Source organism: Elgaria multicarinata, chromosome 3, assembly GCF_023053635.1.
Source record: "Elgaria multicarinata webbii isolate HBS135686 ecotype San Diego chromosome 3, rElgMul1.1.pri, whole genome shotgun sequence".
NCBI lineage: Eukaryota > Metazoa > Chordata > Lepidosauria > Squamata > Anguidae > Elgaria > Elgaria multicarinata.
The window spans coordinates 60,823,063-60,841,380 of record NC_086173.1 but is presented as its reverse complement, the minus strand read 5'-3'; the positions used below and the strand labels follow the sequence as shown (position 1 = coordinate 60,841,380).

At 39.7% G+C, this 18,318-nt stretch overlaps 1 protein-coding gene across 1 annotated transcript in view; it reads right to left on the bottom strand.

The window, feature by feature from the left end:
• Positions 1-18,318, bottom strand: part of MYH10 (myosin heavy chain 10) — a 94,132-nt gene that overhangs the window by 26,998 nt on the left and 48,816 nt on the right. The window contains exons 13-27 of the mRNA XM_063120432.1: positions 17,161-17,279; positions 13,899-14,051; positions 13,001-13,174; positions 12,046-12,219; positions 9,108-9,222; positions 7,104-7,166; positions 3,986-4,179; positions 3,625-3,746; positions 3,354-3,423; positions 3,103-3,263; positions 2,645-2,753; positions 2,411-2,542; positions 1,366-1,572; positions 1,093-1,230; positions 140-263 (exon numbers count right to left, since the gene is read on the bottom strand). Of these exons, the coding sequence (XP_062976502.1) occupies positions 140-263; positions 1,093-1,230; positions 1,366-1,572; positions 2,411-2,542; positions 2,645-2,753; positions 3,103-3,263; positions 3,354-3,423; positions 3,625-3,746; positions 3,986-4,179; positions 7,104-7,166; positions 9,108-9,222; positions 12,046-12,219; positions 13,001-13,174; positions 13,899-14,051; positions 17,161-17,279 (2,055 nt within the window). The remainder of the gene's footprint in view (positions 1-139; positions 264-1,092; positions 1,231-1,365; positions 1,573-2,410; positions 2,543-2,644; positions 2,754-3,102; positions 3,264-3,353; positions 3,424-3,624; positions 3,747-3,985; positions 4,180-7,103; positions 7,167-9,107; positions 9,223-12,045; positions 12,220-13,000; positions 13,175-13,898; positions 14,052-17,160; positions 17,280-18,318) is intronic.

Genomic DNA, 18,318 nt, shown 5'->3' with positions numbered 1-18,318 from the left:
CAACCAGGAAAGACTTTGTTTGCCGAGTCATTCCAACATGTTTTGTATCAGGCTTTCAATGGATGTTTTATGGTATATGTTGGATTATATTAATTTGTAGTGGCTGTTAATTTGTTCTAATATAGTTAGCATACTTTACCTTCCAGATCTGTGATCATCATTTCTTGCTTATTCTTGAGTTTAGCTAAGTTTTTTGCCTTTTCTTCTTCTTCAGCCAGCTGTGAACTACACTCTGCAATTCTATCATCCATTAATTTTTTCTCCTGTTTGAGTAAGAGAAGCCAACAGTCAAGAGTATACATATGGGCACAGAGAACCAGACATTAGTCCTACAGATGACAAACATCATGACTATCAGTGATGGTTATGATAGAACAAGGCTCTCCATAGTTTTTAAATATTTGTATTGATTTGCCCAGGGCTAGTTGAGAAGATGTTTTATAGTTAGCAACTGGCAAGTGCTTTCAAGCAGCTAAAATATATCTACAGAAGCTCCATATTTAGCAGGAAGCATAGTAGAAATCGCACCACTTTAGAGTATCCAGCAGAGCTTTATAAAAGGGCATAATGTCCAACAAAACCTCTTACCTGCCTTGAGATACTATTGTTGCTACATAAAAAGATAAGAGTACACCATGGTTCAAAGAAAGGGCAGATAATGTGAAATACTTCCAGATATCCATGTATACATTGACGCATTCCAAACAGACCAATTTTCTCAGGATACAAACTGACTTAATAAAAGCCCCGTTTAAAAAGTCTTTGATTGAGGCGGCCAATTTACTGGTGGGCAAGCCCTTTACTCCACATACTCTAGAGAAGACTACAGTGTCCAGAGTGTCTGTTTAGAGTCAATATTAAGCAGTGAACTGGCTCTTTAGTTGTGACTGAATGCAATAATAAAAGCTATCATATATTTAGATCAGTGAATTTATGATTTCCCATAATCCAGTCACCACAGAACTGACATCTAATTCCCAACCCTTCAGAAACATTGTCAGGCCCAGTATGACTCCCATAATAGTCACTGTTCACATATTGCCATGTTGTTGCCATTCACTATCGTTAGAGGAATGTGGCACCTGTTCTCACCTTAAGGAATTTGGAATTTTGGTCCTCTAACAGTAAGATTTCTTCTTCCATCTTCTTTATTTTGGCTTCAGCTGTTACCTTCTCAAGCTGAAGCTTCTGCCGAGCACCTTCTTCTTCATCAAGCTGCTCCTCTAGGTCCTGAAAGAAAAACCTCAGCTCAACTCCACTGTAACTTAGCCAGTTTTTATTGCTTTCTTACTGAAGAAATATTTATGCATACCAATATTTAGGCATATTTTCCTATTATCTTCCAAGCAGTGCACCAACAAATACCTGTATATGAGCCTGCATTTTTTTCTTTTCATTCTGTAGCACTTGGTTCCTTTCTTCCTCTTCCTCTACTCGGGATTCTAAATCATGCAGAATTTCTTCTAGTTCTTGCTTCTTGGCAGCCAGACGGGCTCTCATCTCTTCAGCTTCAGCAAACAGTTCTGTTTCTGCTTGTAACTGCTCTGCAAGAATGTTCTTCTCTTCTAACAACTACAAACATGGCAAGAATGTTTGTCAGTCCTTTGCAATATGGTATCAACAAGTGACAATCTATGGGAATCTGCCTAGTTATGGGAGAATATGATACAGTTTACCCCACTGCAAAAAGGTGCTAAGGAAATAGCAGGCATGAATGGTCTCCACACCTTAGTGGAGGAAGAGTTTCGCTTTGTGTGTTTCACCTTTCTACCAGTTCTTACTAAGGCTAGAAGAAAACAGGAGGCAAGTCTGGGAATAAAGTGATGAGAAGAGGGAACTAAATCTGCAGCAAATATTTCTTTCCTCTGTTCCAGCCTCCTGCTCCAATATCCATGTTCACTTTACCATGCTCCATCTATTCTTGCAACCATAAGACATATGTAAAGGGAGAAGAAATTACACACACAAGGACTGGGGGATGCATAAGGTATTTAGAAAGGACTGAACTGTACTTCTGCAGCATTCCACAATTCAGCTTTGTACCCCTTAATAGTATTTAAGATCCAGGCCCTATGTTTACATAGAGAAATCTCTCCAGGCCTATTTTCCACACAAGACCCAATAAAATAGGTTTGCTGTTGCTCTCATACACTTCCTTCCTATTTCTACATACACTATAATATACCTAGATTTCCCAATTATACATATAGCTAATTACAGTAGGCAAAGTTAGAAGAATTTTCCGTAGGTAAACAGACAAGTGTATCAAATTAAATTTACCATTAAATTTTAATTTACAATTAAAAATATTAAATAACACATCTTTTTTGTGCCAGAGCAGATACAGTCAACAAGTCACCTTTGTACACAGGTCAGTAGCTATCCGTAAAGTCAGATCGTGTATACAGACCTGCTGATGTTTCCTTTCCATCTCTTCAAGTTCTGATTCCACCTTTATCTGTTTCTCCTTCACCTTCAGCAGCTCCTCATCCTTAGCCTGAAGTTCTTCCTCTTGACGAGTAACCTGAAGCAAAGGCTTCACCTGCAAATTTTGATACAAAGAAAAGGAGGGTATCAAGGCATGCCACTTCCATGCTGTTGAGAATTCCAACACAGAGGAGTGGGGAGGAGAGAGATAACATACCTTTGTGAACACTCTCCACCACTGCCAATGTCTTAACTTCAAATAGGCAGCACAATTTCTCTGCAGAACTTTCAATGCACTTAGTTGCTGTTGCTTCTTAGCAAAGGCCCTAAAGACAAACCAAGGCTCTTCTGTGTCAAACAGTTTTGCATTTTAATAGCTATAGCAAAACATTTTACACAACCACAACAAAGCCATATCTATGTGCAAGGGGGCAATAATCACAGTTTATCCTAGCACTAAAAAATTGACTCCCTCAGATTGCTGTCCACCACATGTAAGAAACAATTCAGAAAGATTACCAAGATACAAAGATCTTCAAGCTTCCTATTAAGTAACTATTCATCTTACTGTGGATGGAGTGTTTCCAATTAAACTAAATCCTTTACAAGTTTCTAACAAGTCTTCCCATTAAAGATTATGTAGAGACTTTTGTCAAGATTGCTATGTTCACTTACTTTCTGGCAAGGTATCCCCTGCACACTGCCTGGAAGAAGATAATGATGTCTGTTATCTTCAGATCCCTTTCTTCCTCTAAATGTGCCAGAACACCAGCTCGGAAAAAAATCTTGCTCTGTCCAATTCTATACAAGTTGGGATCCAGCTCCAATGCTCTGATCTATGCAAGAGGCAAACCCATTTGTTTCACATGAAGAATGTAAGCAAGAAAGTTGTTTTAGCAACATTAGACTGCTACTGAATGACTTACCATTCTCTCACAAGCCTGCTTCCCATCCATAAAACCCTTAGGAATTGCATTAGGAGTCAGAATCTCATACCTACAAGTCAATCAAAAAATAAATAAATAAGCCACTAGCAAAATGTACAGACACCACTTTTCATTTATTCACTGAACAATGTTTGACTAAAATAAAAGAAATTGGAAAAAGTAAGGGGGAAGGAAGTTCGATGTAATTATCTGAAGAAGCAGAACTCTAACACACATTTGTGGTAAGAGCCAAACCTAGTTACTATAGTACCTCTGTCTAAACTCTTGGAACACAATCCTGTTTGGAAATCCTTGGCGACAAATCCTTATTCCTTCTAGAACACCATTGCAGCGAAGCTGATCTAGAACTAGGTGTGGATCCAGCTTTCCAGCCTAAAAATAGTGACAAAAAGGAGAATACTAGAAGCTGTTTTTAGTCAGCCTTTTACTTTTAGCCTTATTTGGTAAAAAAAAAAAAAAAAAACATTAACCATACACAAGGATCACAAAATCAGCAGTACAATGTGGAATCCAGCATTTACAAAAACATCAGTTTTCTTAACTGAAAAGAAAACTGAGAAGCATCTATTGTGCTCGAAATCAGACAACACAACTCTTGTATTAGCACATACCCTTTTTTCATGATTTGGAATGATGCAGCGAACAAAATTTGGGTTAGTGTTTCGAAGTGTGGCCATCAATTTGGTGAGCGACTCTTTGTATAGCTGCCCCACTGTACGGAACATGCCCTTCTTGGTCTTGTAAGCTGAGCCAAAAGCAGTCTCTGTTATCCCAGTGACTTGATCTAGACCCACAATACGGTCCACTGTAGGCAACAAGAACACAAAATTAAGTGGACCCTAACATGGTGCAGAAACAAAGGCAGTTCAAAAGAAGTAAAAGGCACAACAAAATGCTTTGTGTGACAAATGGTGGAAGGTGCCACCTGTGCCAAAGCAATCAGCATGTATGGAAGCAGCACGACTGAAAGCAACATACCAGGCAGAATATTGTAGCTTTGGCAATTATGAACTAGGAAGCCCAAAGGTTACAATTTTACTGTCTAAGTGCACCAAAGCCATTCCCTTTTCATACATAAAAGGAATTTTTGACCAAGAAGCCACAAAGAACTGAGTGGAAACAAAAAATGAATAATGCGGGGAAGTTTACAATATAGCTAAAGAACTCAAATGACTACATGTATCAAACGTTGCACTAAATACAAGCTGCCGCCACCCTCCCACATTTTCTGTTTAACTTGAAATAAACATCAAATATTTCCATATAAAACTGCAAGACAGGCTAAGTAGGTTTGCCCCTGATATTTTCCCCACTACAACATGCCAAATGCAAGTTCATAGGCTTGTCAAATATATTGATACAGCTGAAATTTCCACTACGTGTTTGACATTGATTGATAAGACTTTCTCAGCCGCTTTATGTTTTCACTGACGACCCAAAGGGAAATGCTAATGTCACTGTATTTTTCTTTCTTTCTATGGAGTATAAAAATCAATTTTTCATTTAAAGACATCTTCAACCATAAAGAAAGATACCACACACAAATTGGGGAGCCATGTTTTTACCAGGAACTGGGACAGAAAAACAAATAAGTAAATAAATCTCAAGAGAGCTGTTATGTTGGGTATTCCAAGAAACCCAACATATTTTTTTAAGAATTCAGCTAGCTTCTTGCTAATAAACCTAGCCATTCCACTCGGGATCTTTAACATTCCTGCCCAGTCACACAAAACTATGCCAGATTCTGAAATTCTTAAACCCAAATACACTTCACCTTTATCTCTTTCCTGAGAGAAATTTGGATAATAAAGTGCCCTAGCCTTTATCAGTCAAGTTTAAAATACGTACAGAATTACAATACATGAAAAAGATACAGCCAGTCCGTTCCCCCACAATCTCAGACAAAATGAAAATCTACACACCCTGGATATAGCAGTTGTACTGACAGGGTGGCACTTCATGGTACTCAACATTGGTGAATTGTTTAGCTGCAGGATAGGATAGATTCTCAATCACCCATTTTAAATAACTTTTATTCTATAAAAATGCTTACTGATGGGGAAAAATGAGTGCTGCATCCTCCAATCAGGGATGAGCCAAAGTGTAACAAATCTTCCCAAATTAAGGGAACACCTGATAGTGTAGCAAACCAAATGCTTAAATATGCACACATGCTGTTTCATGAAATACAAAATTTCTATTAAGATTTCAGAGACCTCTAGCAGTTTCAAGGAAGCCCAGCACATGAACATTTTAATAAGAAAAAGCAACAGCAAGTAGACACACTGCTATGCTTCATTTGCTACTACAATGATAGATTTAAACTGGATGCATTCAAAATTCATAAATAAATCATCTACAAAAATTATGTTAACTTACAATTAAGAGCATTACAAAATACTTAATTCTATGGGGTTTTAAAGAGGCTGCTACATTGCCAAAGCTAGCTCTTTAACACAACCTTGTATTTAAATGACTAGCTTGGTAGCGACAGGCAACCACAAATGGCCTCCCTGGAATTCTATGCCTTCACCTGCATGTACATGAGTGGGCTTGGCAGAGGAAAAAAGGAGTGCTGCATTCCTCCTCTGACACTAGCATAGAAACCAAGCAAGCCGCCAGAGGGGGGAAGCCACATCTCTTACACCACGCATACAAATGCAGCAGTCTGCTACAGGAGAGGCAGAGCTCTCCCCAGGGGCAGCTCTGGGTCTGAGCGGGACCCAGGCGAATTGCTCTTATGGGCCCCTCCTCTGTCAGTGGACTTACTTGGCAGCAGTGGCAGGTAGTGGCAGAACTGGGTACTCACCACTTTAATTTCCCACAGTGCTCCAGTAACACTACACGGTGACATTGTGGGAATTGCTCAAGGATGCCAAGTGCCAGTGACATTATGGTCACCTTGTGCCAGCCTCCAGCAGGCTAGTTTAAAAAAAGAAAAGGCTGGTTAGTAGCTTGTGGCCTCATATACAAGTTGTTCTTAAACTTGGAAGAAGATCAACTTTTTAAAGCCTTTCAATAACTATTTGGGTAGCTAACAGCACAATCTTGCATATGCTTACAAAGAAATAGGTCTCACTGTGTGCAAATAGGCTTACTTTCTAGTAAGGGGGTTTAGGATTACAGCTCAAGTGAGATTTGCCTCAAGTTTAGAAGTGCTCTAAAAGAGTAGCATGAGCAGAATATATACCTAGCAGAATTTGTCTATTTGATCCAAGTACTAAAGGACTCTCCCCAAAAGTAATCATTAAAAATATAGGCATGTACTAGTAATGATACAATTGAGCAGCTTTTGAAATAAAAACCATTCAGCATGCTATTTAACACAAATCCTAAAGACGCAACATAGTATATAAAGGCCACTAACATTGCCTGTATATTATTTTTTTAGGGAATACAGACAATATTAATATGTATAACACATATCAAAGCACTGATACTCCTAATTTTAAATACCCAAATTTATCAGGATATGTTGGGAAAACAAGCCTGCGTTTCAAAATGCAGCTACTCAATTGCAAAGCTTCTAAAGAGCGCATTACATAAAACGAGACACTGTATGTATGCAGTAGCAACCGAATAATATGCACACAAGAAAGCTTGCCTTGTGGAGGTAAAGCTAAGGTTAGGATGGAATGAAAGGTTCATGCTCGCCTACAAGCAAAAAATGATTGTCCTGTAGGTTCAAATCCTGCTTTTAGAAGGCCTATTTATTTTTCATTCATTCACCTGGTGCATCAGGAAGACCAGTAACATTGTCATAGAAAGAGGCTCTCTGAATATTGTGAATCTCTACAGCACAGAAACAGCAAGAATAAAGAGCAGATATACAAGACAGTCCAGTTAGTAAAGAGAACACCATTTAGAATTGCAAGCAAGCTTTAACCAAGTACATGGGCCACTGTGTACCTTAGGCACAGCGTATTCATTCCAGGACCCAGAGATTAAACTAAAAAGGCTGATGACTGAGTGTAGAAACAATTGGTTTTACAAGTAAACACTATATCAAATAGTGAATCCATATGGTATAATAAGAAACTGTTTATTGGAAAATGTTTTAACAGAGAACATTAGCTCATGCATATTTAGGGCTGATTCACATCGTCTTGCATAAGAAAATACTGTATGCTCTGTGAGCCTGCATGCACCCCTTCTACAGTGTTTTCAATATGACATGGACATAGATGGATATGCCCAATTCTCATGATTACTCCCCAAAGGGATGGAAAGCTTACACAAATCTGGATATTGCAAGACATGTTATATATCCATGCAGGCATACACGTGCCCACTGATCCACAGCATGTACAATATTTCCAGACAGGTGTTCATATGAACCATACCATAGCAATTACACAGTCTGGGATCTGACTCTATATATCCACATATGTGCCAAGTCAGTCTTCAGTATATTTAATTTTGTTCACAAACTATTTAGGAAACCTCCAGTATCATAATGTGTACAAAAATCTATGGTGCAACCACACTTGGAATACTGTGTACCATTCTGGTAGTAAAATCTCAAATAGAGAATTGTAGAACTAGAAAAGGTGCAGAAATGAATGACCAAAATGGTCATGGGGCTGGAGAAACTCCCCTATATGGAAAGGTTTCAACACATGGAGCTTTCCGGCATAGGAAAAAAGTGAGTAAGGGCAGACATGACAGAGATTTATAAAATCATGAATGGTGTGGAAAAAGCATGGAGAACTGTTCTCTCTCATAATACTAGAGCTTTAGGTCATCCAACTAAAGTTGAGTGGTGGCAGATTCAGGAAAGGCAAATGTTACACAGCACATAATTAAACTACAGAATTTGCAAAAAAAAAATGAGGATAAGTCTATTAATGGCTTCTAGTCAAGATGGCTATATACTACCTCCAGGATTAGACACAGCATCACTCTGAATACCAGTTGATGAGGAGCAAAAGTGTGAGAAGGTAACTGCCCTCATATTCTTGTTGTGGACTTCCCATAGTCATCTGGCTGGCCACTGTGAGAAATTGGATCCTAAAGTAATAAGGCCTTTGGTCTGATCTAGCAGGGTTCTTCTCATGTTCTTAAGCCAGTGTGAAGCCAAGTAGAAAAGCAAGCACTGGAGGATAGTAAAGTGTAACATTGTCTTGGAAGCAAGCCAAGCAATGCAACCAAAGCTTAAAACTGTTCAGCATGCTTGTGTCCTGTCACACGATACATACAGAATTAGCAATGCAAGAAAAAGCCTTAGTGTAGTGTTATGCTACATTATCAAGATATTGAAGGACTAACATAACTTTAATTATTCTAAATTTCTAACTCGCTACCCCTCTGCTTTACCAGTGAACCCAGACTACCCTGTTTTCATTATTGATAACAGAAACAGCAGCTTCAATAACTCTGGCTTCCATGCAAGGCTGAAGCTGGTTTAGTCCGAAATGAAGACTTTCAGACATGAGTCTAAATAATTATGATAAGAGAAGCAAATCTATTCAAACACATTTGCAGATAAGAATTTTGATGCGTGGACACGAAGTGCAGCAGACTTAGAAAGGACATCTGTACAAATGAAATTCCATATTGTAGTTGTTCATAACACTTCTGCAAATTCTGGTAGGGAATAACACTTGGCCACTAAGATTCACTTATTTATTTATTTATTAAAGTTATATACCGCCCAATAGCTGAAGCTCTCTGGGTGGTTTATACATGTTAAGGTTCCCAGATATGCCCCCCTGATTCAGAGCAGAGTCTTACCATCCTTCCAAAGCTCTGCAACAAATTTGTCAGAAGATTGGTGTAGAAGGGTGGCCACGTTGTCATTCAAAGGGTCCATATTTTTCATAAGCCATTCATCTGCCTTGTAATCCACCTGGAATGAAGCAAATGGGAATATAGCACATGTTGCTAACTGCCTTATTAAAAGTTAGATTGCATCTCCTTATACATTAACAACTTTAACCCCTTTTCCTGGAGATCCTACACATGAATTCATTAAACTCACTTCCGATGAACCCCCTTTTAGCCTAATAATGAATGTATGGCTGCCAAGGGTCATGTTGGTATGGAAGGGAAGTGGCTAACAAAGACACAATCCTATAACTTTCCTGTGTCTTCAGTAAGCATATGGGATAGGTCTTCTAAAAACAGCTTTATGCCTACAAGTTCTCTGCTCAAACTTATGCTTTCCAGACTAAGCACTGTATGGAGTAACAAGTTCAACTGCTCCTCAATTTCTGCAAAGGATCCCAGAACTCTTTCACCAAGTAAGTTTAGTTTTAGGGATCTATCATTTTAAGCCAATGTTCAGATTACACTATGTTCTTGCTAAGAAAATGCACTCCTTCCAGAGTTACTTTCCTCCTTAGCCTGTGTCATCTTAAAACCAGAGTTCAGGCTGCAAAAGCACAGGCGCTGAAGTTGGCTAGTCTAGATAATGTAAGAAAAAGCATTTTCTGAGTTTCACCTCTAACAGCTACTTTATGCTAGAGTTATTAAAGAGAAAACAAAACCGACAAGGTTTCTTCCATCCCTGCCCTTTGGACAAGTCAGTTCCAGCTTCCATTCAAGTCCCCTCTTCACACTGCTGGGTTTAGATTCCATGTCAGGGCTCATTGTGGGTTATTCTAACCCACAATGATTCACAGAGCTCAGGGGCACCATCTTGCATATGCCCACACCTCACTTGGTGGTTGTCACGTTGTGCAAATCTGGCGAGCGTGTGTTATGCGAGGGTTAAGCAACCCTCGCATAACACACACTTGCCATGTTTACACGACGTAACAACCCATGAGTGAGGGTTTCAGAATCAAAATGGCAGCCATACATGCCATGCAAGGGCCACAAGCTTACTACCCACAGTGGGCTGTAGTGTCATGCGAACAGTCACACTGAGAATAGTTCCCTTTCCCCTTTCAGAAACATTATCCAGCCTTTAAAATAGCACTGCAAGACTGCCAGCTGAAGACCTTTTTATTCTCTCAGTATTTTAACACTTAATTTTAACTTAAATTTAAATCTTACTGTTTTAACTCTGTATTTTAATCTTATATCAATTTTGCTGTGTGGTTTTATCCTGGTTGTGCTTTTTATATTGTATTTTGTATTTGTGCTTTTAACCTGTTGGTTGTTTTATTATGGTTTTAATTTTTGTGAACCGCCCAGAGAGCTTCGGGTATTGGGTGGTATAAAAATGGAACAAATAAATAAATAAGGGTTCCCCACATAGCCACACCTTCTTTCCCCTGGCCCCTACCCCCTTTCTTCCAACCGCTGATCATTTGGTGGTTTCTCCAGCTTTTGTGCAGTTTTCCCCATTTAAAAAAAAGCTGAAATGCCTCTCCTAAGGCAGGAAGAGCTTTAAGCTAAATTTACCCGGTATTTTTAGCCCTGCCCATGACTGGAATGCGGGCACCATACTGAGAGAGGTTCAGCACCTCTGATTTAAACAAAAGGGAGAGATCAACAGGAGTCCTCCTGTACTTGGAGCTAACTGGGAAAGCCCAGGTGGCTGCAGTGTCTAAGAGTGCATTTCAACTGCGGCCCTATCTGGAGAGGATTGTCCTTGCCTCAATTATCCATGCACTAGTCATGTCCACGCTGGACTATTATAATGTATTGTACATGGGGTGCCTTTGAAGACAGTTCAGAAACTTCAGCTGGCACATAATGCAGCAGCCCGAGTATTGATGGGGGTGAGGCAAGCTGACTATATAATGCCTATACTGCACCAGGTGCACTGGTTACTAATGTGTTTCTCAGACCAATTCAAAGTGCTGGTTTTGACCTTTAAAACCTTAAACAGTTTGGGACCAACAAACTTGAAGGACCACCTTCACCCATATCAGTCTGCCCGCATTTTAAAATCAGAAAGAGAGGCCCTTCTCATCTGCCCACCCATGAGAGGAATTACATGGGTGATCACATGTGAGAGGGCCTTCTCTGCAGTGGCCCCACACCATTGGAACAAGTTGCCATCATCAGTCCACCATGCTCGATCATTGCAGGCTTTTAAGGCGACCTTGAACATATATTTTATCATGGCCTTCTCTTCATATCACTGCTGTTGTTGCTGCTATTGCCGTTATTACTGTTGGTGGTTTTATTGTTGGCTATTTTTATTGCTTTTATTGTTATTTTATTGTGCCTATGTTTTTATTGCTTTTAATATTTTAACTGGTTTTATGTATTTTATTGTTGTGAGCTGCCTTGGGGGGGGGGGGGGGGCTTCTGTCCCGAAAGGTGGCCAAAACTGTTTTAATTACGTGATAATAGATATAGTCGTGATGGTGGCATATTATCAGCATGCGTCTCAATACCAGTTGCTGGGGAACACTAGCACAAAATCACTACTGCACTTATATCCTTGCTTGTGAGCTTTCCATTGGCATCTGGTTGGCCACTGCGGTAACAAAATGCTGGACTACATAGGCCTTTGGTCTGATCCAACACAGCTCTTAAGTTCTTATATTATCTTTAAAATATTGCAGCATACGCAGTGCTTTGCACGGAGTCAAACAGGTTCCACAGTTTGGGAGCAACATATTCCACTCTCAGGTCCTTATGACCAAAAATCCTGCAGGAAACCATATTTACCCTGATTCTTAAGGTACATATGTTCCTGACCCCTTTTAAACCCCCTTCAATAGGATACTTTGACAAATGTTTAAGAAATTGTGTAGGATTTAATGCTTACCTTTCCTGCATAATGAATGATGCAGAAGTCTGCCTTGTCCTTTAGCTGCCGAGGCTTTTGGAATTTGGAATGAGTACCTTGCTCTTGGACCAATTTTTCCACAAAAGTCTTGTCAGTTGCTTTAGGGAACCAACATTCTTCATCCAGCAAAGCCAGTACACCAGGGGGGTTTGCCTAACAAGAATTTTTTATTTTTTAAAAACAGGACTTAGTAATAATATCTGTTTGTTTCTATGTGCTCTCCTCCAACGTTCCTTTCACCACACAACTGTACCCCAGGACATGTATATGAGAGTGGTGAAAGTCAGATTCACATTTAACAGGACTTAAAGGGGAATAATTGACTAAAGCAATCAGTGTTATTTTCAAGCCAATTTGATGTCCTGCTTCAGAATACATACCTGGCTATGGCAATGTAAAACTATTTGAAATATAATCAAAGCTATCAAAACAGAACTGATTTAATAAGAGCTATGTAAGATGGGAGACATTCAAAATGTTATGGTTCCTCACAATTTAGTTCACAAAATAAATTTTGGCAAGAGACTTAAGCTCAGCTTGAGAACATTTGGGCACATTTCAAGGTATCAGTGCTTTGTTAACAAACAAGTCAAATGAAGCAAGTATTGCATAAGTTAGAATGTCCACACTTTTTAGCTCATACTTCGTAATGTATTTTTAAGCTGGATTTTGTTTGTTTTAAGTTCGTTTGTAAGCCGCTGTAAGTGGTTCAATTCTGAACTAGAAAAGCGAATAAATAAAATCACCAGCTACAGTTCAGAAGGACAGGACTGCAAGATTTATCAACAGGGGAAAAGTACTCAAAAGATACTTAAATAGAAACATCTTTTGAATGGATATTCAGATCACCAAAGTTTATGGAATAACTTATGGTGGAAGCATCTTGGTTGAGAAAGCTATCAGTTGTTAAAAGTACATAGATAAGAGAACTTACAGGTCTTTCAATTAAATCAATACAGGGTTGTAGATCCAGTCCAAAGTCAATAAAGTTCCATTCTATGCCCTCCCTTTGATACTCTTCCTGCTCCAAGATAAACATGGTGTGGTTGAATAACTGCTGCAGCTTCTCATTGGTGTAGTTGATACAAAGTTGTTCAAAGGAGTTTAACTGGGAAAAAGTATCAAGGAAGTTATAATTTTCTTAGAGTTTTTTAGTTTTTACATTCATTACACTGCAAGTAACTTTTTTTATTAAGTTTTAAATATTAAAGTTAATGAAGAAAAAATAATCTAGAACATAATAAACATCAAGATTATGCCAACATTTCTTCTTCCTCCTATCAGCAAAAATGGGCTACCAATCACTGTAATTTGGTGATTATTCCAAAAAATTTTAAACCACTTCCATTATTGCTCGAACTTCACTTTTCAACTATTGGAATTTAATTAGACTTCCAATGCTTTGTGTGTACTACCATAGTGGTGATGATCATGGGATAAATGAATGTTTACTTATCCTTGTTTATCAAGTCCTAAAAGTTTGCTAGTAAAAAAATCTTAGGGTCAAAGGGTAACTTTCCTCCCAGATGCTAGCAACACGGATTTGCAGGACAAATAATCTAACAGGTATTTGGCCAAACATGCAGAAAGGTGGGGATCAAGGAAATAATGCTAATCATTGAGACAGAAAACCCATCTCATCGGGAGTTTGCTAAGACTGCATAAAAGGCAGGACAACTATTATAAACTTTCAGTACCACAATTTGGAATAGCTAGATCTTTCAATTTATATAATTTCTTACAGAACACTCTCAATTAGCACTGGGATGAATAATCTACTGGCGACCATATATAAACAACGAAGCTAGTTAAGATTGACTTTATTTTAATACCTCAAAGATTTCAAATCCAGCAATATCCAGGATGCCAATGAAGGAAGCTCCCTGTCGCTTGGTCCTATCCAAAGCTTTGTTAATGCGGTGAACAAGCCAACGGAAGAGGCGTTCATAAGTGGCTTTTGCCAGTGCCTCCACTGCGAAGTCCGCCTGAAAATGTAAACAAGAACTTCCAGAAATTATACATAAACAGGAATAACACACATTGGGCCTGTTCAGACAACATGCTAAGCCATGGTTAGGCCACTAACCATTTTGCACCAAACGGTTATGAGAATGTTTAATTTGTAGTTATGTAGCTACCATCGTTAGGAATGGTTCCCACGATACGTTAAGCCATAATGTTTAGCTCAAAATGCTTAACCACAGTGGCATCTGAACATAGACACTAGGGCAAATGAGAGCAGGCTAATACATTTAATACTTCTAATGGGGGAAAAACTAGCGCAAATATTTTTCAAGTATAAATGTTGCAAAGGAATTAAGTGAGATTCAGCAACAGAGATCTAAGTCTGAAGTTCGTGCCAACTAAAATAGAACAACTATGCATGACAAAGTTGCTTTCTAAAAAGTACCTTTCAAGTTTTTCTGTAGCTGCTAGAGATGTGCTTTTGCTTCTAATGAATGCCAAATCTAGAACCAAATTGGATTGCTTCAGAGGAATACTGAAACACAGTATGTGCCTGCAAAAATTAATACACTTCTCCAAATTCTCAGGAAAATGCCAGGAAAGAGCATAGTTTTGTGACTTGATAACTGTAGCTTCCAACCAGAGAATGACTTCACCCGAGCTCTCCTTTTCACTTTCAATCCCAGTGCTTTGGGGAGGGATGTAGAAGGAATTTATGCAAGGCTATTCTTGTGTTTTGGCGTTTTGTGATGGTGTGTCTATGGTGGCAGCAACACTCAGAGCTTCTAGGAATGGGTTGAGAGCCAGTGCTAACTGTGGAATGCCTGTAACCACTGCTGCCTCTTCAATGGGAGGCTCCTGTTGACACTTACTCCCAACCAGGTATGTGGAGTTTCACCAAGTTCCCAAAGCCTGAATCAAGTTCCTACAGCACTTCTTCTCTGGCTGCTGGAACAGGGAGGGCAGGACTCCACCTTCCTGTTAAACATGGTGCCCCCGCCTGCAGCCTGTCCTTCCACTGCTTAGTGTAAAGCTTAGTGATGAGCTAGGCTTCTTGCTCTGAAATGAGGAGCAAGGACACACCTCTTCTCTGCTTGAAAGAATACATGGGGAGGGGTGCTCTAAGGGTTTTACATGCAGATAGGATTTTATAGTTGCACCAAGCATTTATTTCACACACACGCATCCCATGTGGATTCAAGACACACGGGATGGACAAATCTGTTTCACCTTCTATAACAATTGCATCCCATTTTCACATCAGTTCACAATTTTTTTTTAAGCTCACACAAAAAATTGTATGCTTTTTTGCATGCAACTACACCTAAGATATGCATTTGTATATGTCATTTTTACTAATATAGGCAAAGGACTGCAATGTAGAATTTGATGTGGAAAACCGGAAGGAGTACTGCATCCCAATTCACTGAACTGGAATAGTATTAAAATGCAAAGCAAATAAAGTTCTCCCCCACCCCATCCCCCTCTGTTATATAAATCACTGCAAATACCCAAAAGTGTGTGTGTGGGGTGGGTGGGAGGGGGATCAGTTTGTATTCCTTTCAGGGCCTCATGAAAATGTTGTTGTTCCAGGAAGCCTTCCCTTGACGACAAATCTATTTTAATGTGTTTTTATTGTTTTATTTTGAATGGGGAGCGATATATAAATGTTGTAAATAAATAAATAAATAAAATTTCCCAGATGTTAAAGGTGTCCACTTCATTATGTAGCTAACACTTTCATATATATTTTCAAAACAATTGTCATCCATCCACTCCATTTAGGGTAAATTTCTGTGACATATTAAGTAGAAATCAAAAACCCTAGACAGATTTTTATCCTTCCTAACTCCCGAACCCCTGCAGTTTATTCATTAGAGACACCTCTATGATGTACCCACAGGGGGGTAAACAAATACATTTCCCATTCCCAAAATACTTTAAAGATTTCGCTTACATAACCCCCCTGCACCTATCCTTCTGAAATTTGGCAGACTATAGCCTGTCAGAAGGACAAACTATGCCTACAAATTTCATTCAATTCTGCAAATTAAAAAAGTTATGGTCAATGCCAGTTTTTATAACTCAATTTAAAGGCTACTTTCAGAAGCCTCCATGCATCTAATTGCCTCAACTTTGGCAGGCTTCATCCAGTCAGAAGGGGATATTAAGGGGGCATCCAATTCAATCAAATGGAAAATGTTATAGCCATTTCTTGATTTCCCCATGTAAGTAAAATGGGAAAACAAAAATTCCAATTTTCCAAAGCAAGGTTCTGACTTGGACCCAAAGTGAAGCAGGCAGCCTCCAAAGCAGTCCAAGCTGAAGCAGACTCCTACTTTCTGAAGCAGGATCCAAACATAATTTTGTCTTTGATGCGCACCCAAGTACCTGCACACATATCTAACTTGCCACACTGCTCAGTTTCACCAGTGTACTGATGCTCAGCCTGGAGGCTTGGTTCCTCATCAGCTACTCCAAAGCTGAAGCATAGCTAGGAGGCACTAATGGGGATCCAGGCAGCAGCTATTTCTGAAATACCAAGACTAACATGTCAGCAACTTCAGGGCTCCTGATCCAAGAGCTCATATACAGACTTATTATAACACATAAGACACTCAACCCCCTTCCCCAAACCCACCAGCGCAAAAAGAAATAGTGTAAAGCAGGGGTCCCCAACCCCTGGACCAGTCCTGGTCTGTGGCCTGTTAGGAATCGGGCTGCACAGGTGAGCTGCTTTCACCCCACCCCCCATCCCCACTTCAGCGTACCTGGGTGCAGGGCGCCATCTCGTCTGCCCAGCTGAAGCGAAGCCAGGACGCTGGTGTGTGTGTGTGTGGCTTCGGAACGGCACGCCCGGCAGGAAGCCGCCCTGGGAAAGCAACTTCTGGGCACGCCGTTCCGAAGCCACCCGCCACCCGAAGCCAGGGTGTTGGAGTGGGGGTGGGTGAGTGGGCTTCCCAAAATCATCCCCTCAAACCCCCCACCCCGGTCCATGGAAAAATTGGCTTCCACGAAACCGGTCCCAGGTGCCAAAAAGGTTGGGGACCACTGGTGTAAAGTTTGCTAGCTAGAAGTTGATGGCTACTTCGGATGCAACAAAATTAACAATTCAGCATCAAAGCTTACTTGTTCTTTAGTTTGTGCCTTCTGGACATAGTCCCTGCCAACTTTAATGCGTGGAGTGAGTATCGCTCGAGTAAATTCCATTACATTCATTCCCAACAGGTGACAGAGTTTCTGTGCAACTATAAATACAAACAATCCAAGTCAGTCATCACTATTAACCCTCAAAAAATGATTGTAACATTTAGAAAGTGCTCTAGAAACAGTTTCTCAAACATTTTCCCTACCAAGGAACCTTTTCCATGAAAACATGCTTACTAATGAATATACCTCTCTACCATGGAACCCCAGCATGTTGCAAATGATTCTGGGGAGTGTTCCAGGCTGCAAACTCAGCTCATATGGGCCAACTGGCCATCAGTGCTACCCTGCATGAATCAAGTGAGCACTTTCACACAAATCCAGCATTACCCTTTGTTTACGTGTCACAGGGGATATTGGCAGTGAAGGACAAGCTGACCCTCGAGGTTCCAGAATGCAGGTTGAAAACTACTACTCAAGCCCGCATTCATTCTTACGGGCTTGCATACCTAGGTCAACATATACTAAAACAGTCTACTATTTAATCATTGTAGAAGCAGGAAATATCCATTAAATATTGTTGGGCTTGATCAAAGTCAGAGCATGTGTTTTAACCAATATTAACTCACTGCTCTTGGGGAAAACTTAATGAACTTTCTTTGACCACAAAGTCAATCACATCCTAACTTATGCATTAGCAGGTGCTTTTAAAAACCTTGCTCATCACTGATTTCTCTCTCCCCTATGAACTACATCTGAAGACATGAAACTAGACAGCAACTTAGACATGCAGGACTTTTAAACTATGTTGAATGTCCTTGTCACAAGAAATCAAATACTCAATAGAAACGTGAGAAAATTCTTACTAGTGTCAGAGGGTTTTTTTCTCCTTGATTATACAAAATCACCAAACACAGATACTATTAAATGATAAAGTCAATCCTATGTACACCACGTCATTTCAATGATCAGCTGTTCTAAATATAGCATTTACACTCTCCATTTCTGTAAAAAGTCGTGCTTGGCTCCAGAATCACTGTCCCTGGCAACACAAACATTTTATAGATCCAAGCAAAATAAACTGATTTAACTACACATAGCATTTTTACTTGGAGTTTTAAAGATTTTGCTGATAAGCCC